Raw genomic sequence first — 11255 nt, 5'->3', positions numbered from 1 at the left:
GATTGAGACGTGCCTAAGATCCCCTATTTTCATCCACTCTGCTCAACTACTTGCTTACTTTTAAAAAGAGTCATCTGACTGTTATCAACCATCGTTCACTGTTACAAAATACATCCTTTCCCCAGCCACCTCATCGTCCCCACAGCACCCACAATAGTGTATGATTGTAGTGCAAGAAATAGCATTTGAACAACAATGGGATATTCTGCTATTAGTGTGGTTGCACTTCTGTAGTGATAGAACTACAAACTCATTACACATTGCAAAAAGAAACAGTGTTTTTCTCCATTATGTTATAGCTGTTGTTGGAGAAAGGAGTTAAATACAAGCAGCCAGTTGTTTGCAGCTAGAAACTTCCAAACTCTGGACCCAATATTATTCCTTCTGTAGTTCTTCATTTTCCATTTCTTTATTCAGTTTGTGCAATTACAGGTGTTTTAACCTTTATATTCCGCAGTATTCAGGGAACCTTAGCCAGGCTCTGCTACTGAGCTATAGCCCTTTTGCATATGTGAAATAAAAGTACAGCCTCTACATATGATGTGGCATTAGAGCAAATCAGGCCATTGGTGCATGAACTATTTGCCACTACCCAGTTGCAACAGGGTAGTGGAAGAACCAAGAATGAGGATTGCTTAATTTTGGGGCATTTGATTGAAGAATGCTCTACAAAGGGGGTTTCTTCTGGTCTAGAGACCTTATATTCTTTACTGAAAATCCTGAGTTGTGACAAACTGATTTTTGCACAGAGAATGTCAGCCCTACTCTTGGTTAGGGGTGATGGAAATGGTACTCCAACAGGATTTTTGACTAAGAAAGGCTATAATGGACAAACCTGAAAGTCAAGGAACCTGTTTCCCCTTTAGAAAGCCACTACAGTTACACAGAACAGGACTGGACATCTGGAGGGCACCCAGATGGGGAAGGCTGATCCGTTACATTGCAGGGAAATTTATGATGTGTCCTTTGCTCATGAGCTGTTAGTGCTCATTCTGTCATGAAGCTCACTGCCAGTTTTGAAAGCTTATATAGCATTATCCTCAGGACAAATGTTGTGTAATTATCTGATACTGGAATTTTTAAAATAATAAAATCTGAAGATTATGCTTTAACCACACAATCTGTGCTTCCATTATTGTGTGTGAATGTGCCTTCAAGTTGCCTGTTTAATTTGGATATTTGGTGCTACATTGCTCAAAGGTTTTACACTTTTTAAAAAATGTTTGTTGGTACATCCTCACTTGTTGGTTATCAAAAATTAGATGAACAGTTTACAGCCCACCATAATTTCATAAAATAGGCACATGTCTCCTAAAAGATCATTAATTGCCTTGGCCGCATAATGACACATAATGCTGAAAGCTCTTCTCCCATGGCTTCACATCAGTGTACAATTGTCTATTCCATACTTGCTTCTGAAGCAGGGAGCGTGAATACACCAATCTTCCTGATCCTACCCACCCACCCAATCTTTGTGTTGGACTAAAAAACCATCACCTGCAGTCAGCCATAATCAGAGGCTGTAGTCCAATGCATCTATGGAGCACCAGGCTGGGGAAGGCAGGAAGAAACTAAGGATAACAGAAGTAGATTCTGTGTCTGTGTCTCTTTAATAGGCAGGAGCAATGCTATGGAGATATGGGGAATCCATAATGGAGGGACCACAACTTCTTACAGGCTTTATAAGATATTTTGCTGCCTGAGGCAATGAACAAGATGTCTTTCCATGAGGGAAGAAAGGAAAAAAACTCCAAAAAGGAATCCAAAAAGGGTAGAAGGTGAGGTCATTCTGAGGAACGAAGATGATCCACGTCCTGCTAGGAGCAAGGCAGGAAACTAAACTGGACCTCCTGGGTCGCCCCTCCCATTAGGGGGCAGGGGGGTCCTTTTGTTATTTAAATCTGTCCCTGCCTTCTAGGAACTCATGGGAGGAAAACCCAATTTTCAGGAGGATTTCACCTTCTCCGCTGGGAAAGGTTTTCTCTCTCTTCTCTCAGAAGGCAACTAGACTAACAGTTGGGTCTTCCTTCCACAATGGTGATGGGATAATATTCTCCAACTCCCTTAAGGCTAGCATAGAGCACATCTGTCCAATCTGGAACACACCCAATAGGAACAGGTTGGTGGTACTACCAGCCTCCGCACATCACTTGGCTGGTTTGCTTAATGGTAGGACTTCCCTGGCTTCTCAAATCTTGCCTGGTTGTTTGTCAAGCAAAGCAACTGATTGGAGGGGCCCTGGCTTTTTTCTCCTTTCTCTTTTTCCCCCATATTCAGGCTTCCTTTAAAAATTATCCCCTGCTCATTGTTTAAAATAGGATGGAAAATAACCTTATTAACTCATTTTTAATTCCTTATTTATAATTCCTTATCAGTAGGATGTTAGGGGTGGGGAAAGGCCATGGATCAATTCACACTGGTGGCTTCAATATTAGTGGAGCAGAGAATCCCCTCCAAGTTTTCATCTGAATTTTAAAGGTGCTGTCCAAGGTGCTGAACCGTGTCCCCAAAACAGCTTGAGTACTTTGGGTAGGTTCTTTACATTTTAGAATAAAACCAGACTTGATTCAGTGCCCCTTTGATATGGGAGGCACAAGCCACCAATGCTTTGTATACATCAGATTACCCCATCCCACCCAACATGATTTTTTCATCTCTCTTCCTCCTACACACAGCAGCATTTTTAATTCCCTTTCATTATTCACAGTTTAATGTTCCATTACAAAAAAAAAGTAAGAATAAAAGAGGACAGGAAAAGAAATATGGAAGGAAACAAAGCCATCTCACAATGATATCAGTGAAGACAACATGAACATTGATTAAGCATACAGGTGAATGTATGCAGTCTAGACCATAGGATAAACATTCAAATGCAGATACAGCCATGAGATCTCAAAACCACTCAGTTATAGATCGTGTTTATCTTTTTAACCTTGGCAACTATAAGTCTTTGGCTGATTTGTATGGACACAGAGAATCCATTTACACTGTCCATCTGTCAAAATCAGCTTCAAAAGGATATAATCTAATAGAAGACATCCGCACTTAGCATCTGCAAATATCAAGGAATTTTGTGCTTGTATGTTAACTTTTTTGAAAGACACCCCTCACATCTCTGCAAGAGGCGAAGTATAAACAATAATTTCCAGTGAAGAAGCATTAGAAAAGCAGCTTTCTATCCTGTTTTGTAATACCTGATAACAGTAGAGAATTTTAATTATTTTTGGCATTATTACTTTATTAACTACTCACCATCCAGGTAGCTGTAATTACATGATCACTTACCATACAATGGAAACTATTTAGTGGAACATTATGGCCAGTTCTGAAAAGATCCAGCTCAGAGAGGATGAGTCTTAACACCAATTATGTAACACAAAAGAATAGCATAATTCTTCTGTGTGGTACAAAGGATGCTGTAGGCAAAGTCACATTCTGTTATTGTGAAAGAATTAAGCACAACTAGCCAAGTCATAGTGAGGGATCATCACCTTGGAAAAACACAGCAGGAGTCATTTGTCATTATCTTGCCTTCATACAACACTTTGAGTTCCAATGGCAGCAACCAAGAAGTGACATACTACTTATTCTGAAACACTGAGCACTGGGGCAGGTTACAGACCGCCGAAAAGTGGCGGCCTGTACCCGCCCCTTTCCCCGGTGTATCGGGGCTTCAGTGGCTAGAGCGGCAGCCGCTGAGGCCCCGACCCACCGCTTTCCGGGCCGTGGGGAAGCGGCAAAAGGCCTCTTCCTCGCAGCCTGGAAAGGGGTGTCCTTGGGGCTTCAAGCCCCAAGGACATCCCGCGGTGGCGGGGAGGAGGAGAAAGGGGCCGCTTGGCCCCTTTCTCCTTTGCGTTGCTGGCGCAGCCGTCTGAAACGGAGCTCCTTCTTGCACTGTGTAAAGGGCGCTCAAAGCGCCCTCGTGCGGCACGATGGCGTCATGTCTGCGCCGCCTCATTTGGAGGCGGCGCGTTTGTGACGCCATCATGGCGGCCCCCATGTAGATGGGGCGCCGCCATCTTGTACGTCCTCAGGACCTATTAGGCTTGGGGGCGTCAAGAAGTGATACCCCTTTTTAAAACTAGGACGTCCTGAGGACGTCCCTTATGGCCGTTTGTAACACGCCTAAGTATCAGCATTTCCATGGTTCCCAGTGGAAAAGACAGAAATGTAGCATATGTGGCCCTAATATATATTTTTTGCAATGTATTTTATTGAGTTTCATTAAAAAAAATCAATTTCATACATGTTTCACGAATACATATAAGCTTCATTTTCTTTTCTTAAACTTCTGTAGCTTTACAATCAAATATTTCATCATTACTTCCTTTACTTATCTCTTCAGTTGTTTAATTACCTTTTCATTCCAGCTGTCTTTATCTCTGATTTTTCTTTCTCCTAGTGAGATAAATGTCCGTCAATTGTCTTAAAGTCCTTTAAAAATATCTATTTGTTTAACTTAAACTACTCATCTGTGATAGTGTTTATAGAACTGACTGCACCATATATTTAAATTCTATATCAATATTTTATAATGCATTTCTATTTTTCAAATAAAATTACTGCATATTTTCCTTCTTTCTCCTTCAGGTAATTGACCAACGGCTCCCATATTTAACAAAAGTCTCGATTTGACTTCCCTTTCATTAACATTGTTAAATTATCCATTTCCATATATTCATACAATTTCAGCATCCATTAAATTTGGAATTTCACTATCTTTCCACATACTTGCGTAAACTATCCTAGCGGCGCACACCATATAAAATATTAATTTACCATATTTACGTTCCAATTGTTTTTGTTCTAACATACTCAATAGATATAGCTTTGGGTCGTTATTATATTCCATTTGTAATATTTCTATCATTGTTTTATGGATGCTTGTCCAAAACTCTCTTGCTTTTTTACATGTCCACCAACAGTGGTAATAAGAGCCAACTTCTGTTTCACATTTCCAACATGTATTTTTACATTTACTATCTATTTTAGCCAATATCTGTGGTGTCAGGTGCCATCTGTATTGCATTTTTAATATATTTTCTCTTAAGCCATAATTAGGTGTATATTTCATTCGCTTTTTCCAATTTTTTCCCCATTGAAATAGAGCAATATCCTGTCCCATATCCTTCGCCCAATCAATCATACATTTTTTTATCACTTCTTGTTCTAAATCGCGTTGAAGTAAAATTTTGTATAATCGGGAAATTTCATGCTTTCCTTTTTCTCTAATTATCTTTTCCATTTCCACATCTGTTTTTCCAATTCCTTTTGTTTTTTGGTCCATAAGAAATCTTTTTTTAAATTCTTCTGTATAGAAACCAACTACATTTAAATCCTTCGTTATTTAATTCTAATTCAGTTTTTAATTTTCTTTGTCCATCTTCCATTTTTGTGATATCTTCATACATAGGCCATTTTTCACATGACATTTTTTCGTTTTTAAAGTGTGCCTCATTAATGGATGTCCATAATGGTATTTCTGTAAAACAATTCTTTGAGTTTCTGCCATACATTTAACAGTGATTTTCTAATATAATGGTTGTTAACTTCTCGATTAGCTTTAGTTTTCTTGTACAGTAAATATCCATGGAGACCAAATATTAGAGCTGCACTTTCCAGATTAAGTATCTTGTTTTTCTTAAGTCTCATCCAGTCTAATATCCAACTCATTACCGACGCTTGACAATATAGTTTGAAATTTGGTAGTACCACCCCTCCTCTTTCAATTGTGTCAGAAGTTTCATCCTTAATATAATAATAATAATATGATTTATTTGTATACCACTTTTCCTACGATCAAAGCGGTTTACAGCATACATATGCATATACAAAACAAAGCAAGTAACAACCCCCCCCCAAAAAAAACCTCTGGTTCTCTCCCCTCAAGATGGAGGTCGGGGGGAGGGCTCTTCTTCTTGGCAGGCAGAGGCCTGTTGTTTCTTGCCTGCTTCTCTCCCCTCAAGATGGAGGTCGGGGGGAGGGCTCTTCAACTTGGCAGGCAGAGGCCTGTTGTTTTTTGCCTGCTTCTCTCCCCTCAAGATGGAGGTCGGGGGGAGGGCTCTTCTTCTTGGCAGGCAGAGGCCTGTTGTTTCTTGCCTGCTTCTCTCCCCTCAAGATGGAGGTCGGGGGGAGGGCTCTTCAACTTGGCAGGCAGAGGCCTGTTGTTTTTTGCCTGCTTCTCTCCCCTCAAGATGGAGGTCGGGGGGAGGGCTCTTCTTCTTGGCAGGCAGAGGCTGGGTTTTCTATTATTCCAAATAAAGTTTGTACTGTCCTTATTCCATGTTTTAAAAGGGAATTTGTTTGTTGTAATTGGTAAGTTTTGAAATAAATACATCATCTTGTGGCCCTAAACTTCTGTGCCTTTCTTAGTCACCTCAACCACATTGCTACAATTCAGAAAGGAGACCAGGTTAACTATTTTTTAGACACAGGGCTGAAAAACCTGCGGCCCCTCAGATTGGACATAAGTGCACAGAAGTTGTTTTTTACTTACTCAAACCACAGATTCATCTAGCCCAGTACTGCCACATGGGACTAGAAGAGGCTTTCTGGGGCTCCAGGCAAGATTCTTTTCTTGCTCTACCTGGTTATCCTTAGTATTTCCTTGTGATACACTGTTCAGCTACTAATCAAGGCTGATGTTGCTTATTCCAAAATCAGAGAGTAACAGGTGTGTTCAATGGATATGAACTCCAACACCCCTCACACATTGCCAGATTGGTCAGTGCAAGTGACGATGGGAGTTGCAGTTCATATTCTAGAGGGCCCAAGGTTTCTCAGTTCTGTCTTAACAAATGTTAACTAATCCTAAATACTCACGATTTGAAAATTTACTATATAGGTGGATCACATCAATTTCTGAAAAAAGGTGGGGAAAAGGAGACCACACGGAACAACCCAAGCCAGCCTACTCTGGGATGTTTGATCCTTTTGTCCTGCATTTTTACCTCAAAAGAAAGAAAGAAAGAAAGAAAAGAAACAAGAAACATAATATTCAAATAACTTTCCTTAACAAATGCAAATTTAATATGCTTCTGCATACAAAATAAAAATTCCAAGAAATGGTTCACCACAAAATAGTTTGAGTTATATGAACCACTGTGCCGATTCTGAAAATGGGAAGGAAAAATGGTTCTGCTTAATCTTGTGTACTGAAAATCTGACCAAAATTCTGATATAAAATACAGAATCCAATATTGCTAACAGTGCTGATCACCTTCTTAATTTGGAATCACTAGAAAATAATCTGTCTGTGAATCAGCATGAGGCCAATCAGACCAGGCTAATTTTGCCTTCTGTAAGGAAATATGAGCCAAATAAGCCTGTCTGCACTGACCAAAGCTTTCATAAATCTTTCTGTCTCAGTAACAAAATGAATCTAGGCTTAGGTGCAGCTAACCACTCACATCAACCTTTTAGGATCAATTTTTTCTAAGTGAACTAAAGGCTTGAGCTGCTCAGCAAAACTCCTCATGTCATCAGAAACCATGTCTTGTCCTGCTGGTGCTACAATGCTGAGCTCCACAAGGTAGGAAAGAGACAAGGGCTCAATGTTGTCAGTATTTCCTGGGATCAAGATGCGGAAGATCTTGTATACCACAATCTTCATAATGCCCTTGCGGAATACATGCCCCTTGGCAACAAATTCATGGTCCATACGAAACCCCATCTCCACCAGGAAGTCTGTCAGGTTCTCAGAAGTGGCAATATCAACACAGTTGCGTACCAAGGCATGACGGTTTTTGTCTCCCATTTCTGGCTGCCCAAGATACCGCAAATGCCAAGGCATGCCAGGTTTGTCCATGGAGCGCCGTGTGCGGAGGACAAATGGGCTGGCCTGCTGGCCCTTCAGGAGGAACACCATCTCATGATCCAAAAAGGTTTCAGGCTCCATGTTGTCACATAGGCCACGGAGTCGATGGAGGAAACTCTCCAAGCTCTGATCCAAAACACTCCCTTTGCAAGAAAGGGAAGACAAGTTACACCATTTGAATCAATAATCGTCTCATTAGCCAAAGCAGAGAATCCCCCGTCCTAACACATCTGCTAGATTTTTTTGTTTAAAAAAACCTGTGCAATGCTGAAAATAGCACAAAAGCCTCCTTAGGCACAATATGATCATAAACATCTCCAAAAAACCCAAAATCCTGGGGAAGCGTGATTTTAGAAAGAAAGGGATAGCTTAACAGAAATATTTCCATTTTCTTCTTTAGCAGTGTTTCTTTGACAGTGGTCTCTTGGCAGTGTTTTTTTCCCCCTTAAATATTTGATATCGTTTGTCGTGCTTTATTGTTATGTTATCATGCTCAATTAATGATTCTCATATAGAATTGTGCATTGCCAAGCTGTAGATCATAAAAAATTATAGCAGATTTTTTAAACAAAAGATAAAACCATGATTTTATCTTGGCATTAGGGGTTTATACACTTGAAGGAAACTTGCGTTCTTCAACATTGCCATTACACAAATACACTCTAAGAGCCAGGATCCAAAGTTACACAAGAGAAAAGAAACAATAAAAGCTAACCATATAATCCAATGCAATACTATCTAATTAAGTTATGATTAAAGTAGGAACAACAGCCCAAGTTTAATAAAAGATGAACAAGAACAGGCTCAAAGCTTTTAAAAAAGATTTACAAAGGGCCCTGATGACTTCCTGATTCAAGTTGTTACCAGAAGTATGAGGCTATTACCAAAACAGACATCCTCTGTTTTTCTTAACTTGGCTGTTCTTGGTGGTCAGCATGTGAAAGCCCTCTTTTGGTAAGTTCAGACACTGATTAGCACACCTAGGCTTGCTGTTCTATGATGTGCAAAACAACCAACAATTGCCAGCTCACAGTCTAGGTAGCTGACCTGTCTTTTTCACAGTCCTGTTGCCATAAAAAGAGTGCATGTGCGTTATGAAATGCCTGTGCATTCTTCTAACAAAATGCCATACTGCATGAAGGAGATAGGAGAACCAGGACAATCCTTACTGGTGACTTACCTTGAAGTAAATATTCCATCATGTTAATGGTACCACCAGTGACTGGCATCATTGTGACAGGAGGGGCCTCCATGGTACTGTCTTCCCTACACAAAAAGAAAGGATAAAGAACAGTGCATTTTACTTTGAAAAAATTGTTATATAGAATCTTTATCATTAGTGATGTAAATAATTACATTTAGGTCCTTTAGAGAAAATATATCAGTGATATCTCCAAAGGACACCCCTGCTTTGCTCTCTCCTCCAGCCCTCCCAAGCATTACAGGTCCTAGTACATCAACTCCACACTCGCTTGTACTAGGAATATGTTACTGAAAGTGCTTGCATTAGATTAGTGGGAAGATTTCCCCCCACATATAATCTAGTGCAGTGTATTAGTATCCATTTCAACCAGGAAAAGTAGTCCTATATAATCAGGAATGGAGACTTCAAGAAACAAAAGAAGCACATCACATGACAACTCTATAGTGACAGAGTTTCTGATGCAAAATCCACACATGTGCTCATACACCAATTCTATGGATCTCCCAAGGATATTTGAATGTATACACGATCACTAGAGTTGTTCAGGTTTAAAATACGCATAAAATCATAGAACTCGATGGGGCACCATAGTCTTGCCAGCAAACCTTAGATGCACTTACTCAAAAGTCCCACTGACTACAGGGAAGAGCTTATCCACACTACATTCATAGCATGTACCTTCAAAGCATGTATATCACATGTATCTTTATAGCAAGCAATAGCAAGTACATACTTATCAGTGCACTTAAGCACTCCTGAAGTGGTTTAGTAAGCTAATTGCCCCCAACAATCTTTGATAGTATGTGCCTTCAGAGCCAGCCGGTATGTGGTTTGAGCAATCGACTACAACTCTGAAGAGCAGGGTTTGAATCTCCGCTCAGCTACGGAAACCCATTGGGTGGCCTTGGGCAAGTCACACACTCTCAGCCTCAGCGGAGGGCATGGGAAAACCGTGAGAGTGGGCTTTGCTTTATATGGGCCCCATGTAGAATATCCAGGATTCCCATCGTCTTGCTGTCATCTCTATCGTTTTATTATTGAATGTTCCTTTATTGTTGTTATTGTTATTTGGGAATTTTAAACGTTGTGTGGGAGGCAGGGATAATGGATTTTACCAGCTATACTGTGAACCACCTCACTCCAACCGGAGAGGCGGGGAATGAATACATTTTCAAGTTGGAGACGCCTTGAAGGCAAACGACAACAACCACCAGTCACCTTCAGGGATATATCTATTCTAGGTCCAACATCTGAAGAGTGGGATGAACACGCATCCTCCCAGTGTCATTGGACTGCAGCTCCCATCATGGGCTAACAGCCCACCCTTGCCCTTGCGGCCTCTTGAAATGGCTCCAGGAACATGTCAATGTGTAGAAAATGAAAGCAAGGCAAAAAGCCAGCCAGCTCTTGGCTTGCTCTGGGTCCATAACACGCTGTGGAAATAATCCCACTCTGAGACCTCTTTTATTACTCTGCCTGTGCCAGGGAATCCTGGGAACTGTAGTCTATTGTGGCACCAGAGCTTTCTGACAGAGAAGGCTAAATGTCTCACAAAACTACATTTCCCAGAATTCCCTAGCATTGAGCCAAGAATTAAAGCGCTCTCAAACTGGGATTATTCCTGCCTGCAGTGTATTTAGGAATCTAAGGCGAGAGCCCTGCTTTGAACTGAGAAGGCTGAAGGAAGGGAGGCAGAGGACCTTTGAGGAGAAAGTCGACCACTCCGGGGTCCAAAGCGCAGACAGGAAACCGCCCTTCGGTTCTCCAGAAGCTCAGGCTGGGTGAGGAGCGTAATGGCAGCCTGAGAGGAAAACGACCCTCAACCTGAACCCCTTCTTCTCCTCTTCACACGAAAAACCAAAACGCGCATGCGCATTACCCCCCCCACGTATCATGGCGCCATCATTTTCTGCCCGAAGAAACAAAATGCGCATGCGTGTTCCTCCCTTCCATTTCCCCCCTAAAATGGGTGCTGCCCTCGCCTTCGTGACGTCAGAGACGACGGAAGCCTCCCATTCATCCTCCTAGGTGAGCTTATCGCTTTTACAGTCTTAAAACGGTCGCTTTATAAACGCAGTCCCTGCCTTCCTGTTGCATTTTGGGGGTTGTAGTTTATAGGAAGGGGCGTTTAGAATATTCACTTCAGAGACATAGGGAGAGAGAGAGCCTCACTGAAACGCCGAAATGCAACAGGAGGCAGGGACCACAATTAAAAACGACCTAGCCCCGCCCCCT

At 41.3% G+C, this 11255-nt stretch overlaps 1 protein-coding gene across 1 annotated transcript; it reads right to left on the bottom strand.

Moving 5' to 3' along the window:
• Window positions 1-7002: 7002 nt before the first annotated feature.
• LOC149305156 (mediator of RNA polymerase II transcription subunit 18) lies at window positions 7003-10876 on the bottom strand. Its single transcript, XM_089478793.1, has 3 exons — window positions 10721-10876; window positions 8997-9082; window positions 7003-7959 (listed from the first exon to the last, which is right to left on the bottom strand). Exons 2-3 carry the CDS (start codon window positions 9067-9069, stop codon window positions 7406-7408), a joined length of 627 nt encoding a protein of 208 aa, XP_089334919.1. The 5' UTR covers window positions 9070-9082; window positions 10721-10876; the 3' UTR covers window positions 7003-7405.
• Window positions 10877-11255: the final 379 nt, after the last annotated feature.

The sequence above is a fragment of the Sceloporus occidentalis genome, unplaced genomic scaffold (assembly GCF_023333645.1).
Source record: "Sceloporus occidentalis isolate IW3139 unplaced genomic scaffold, rSceOcc1.0.p SCAF_13, whole genome shotgun sequence".
Taxonomy (NCBI): domain Eukaryota; kingdom Metazoa; phylum Chordata; class Lepidosauria; order Squamata; family Phrynosomatidae; genus Sceloporus; species Sceloporus occidentalis.
This window is presented reverse-complemented; position numbering and strand designations above follow the sequence as displayed.

What these genes read in the sequence shown, in the direction of transcription:
- LOC149305156 (XM_089478793.1), bottom strand. Translation starts at nt 9,069, where the DNA reads ATGGAGGCCCCTCCTGTCACAATGATGCCAGTCACTGGTGGTACCATT. An exon ending in GATGGAATATTTACTTCAAG is followed by an intron (nt 7,960 to 8,996) that starts GTAAGTCACCAG and finishes TTTCTTGCAAAG; the next exon opens with GGAGTGTTTTGGATCAGAGC.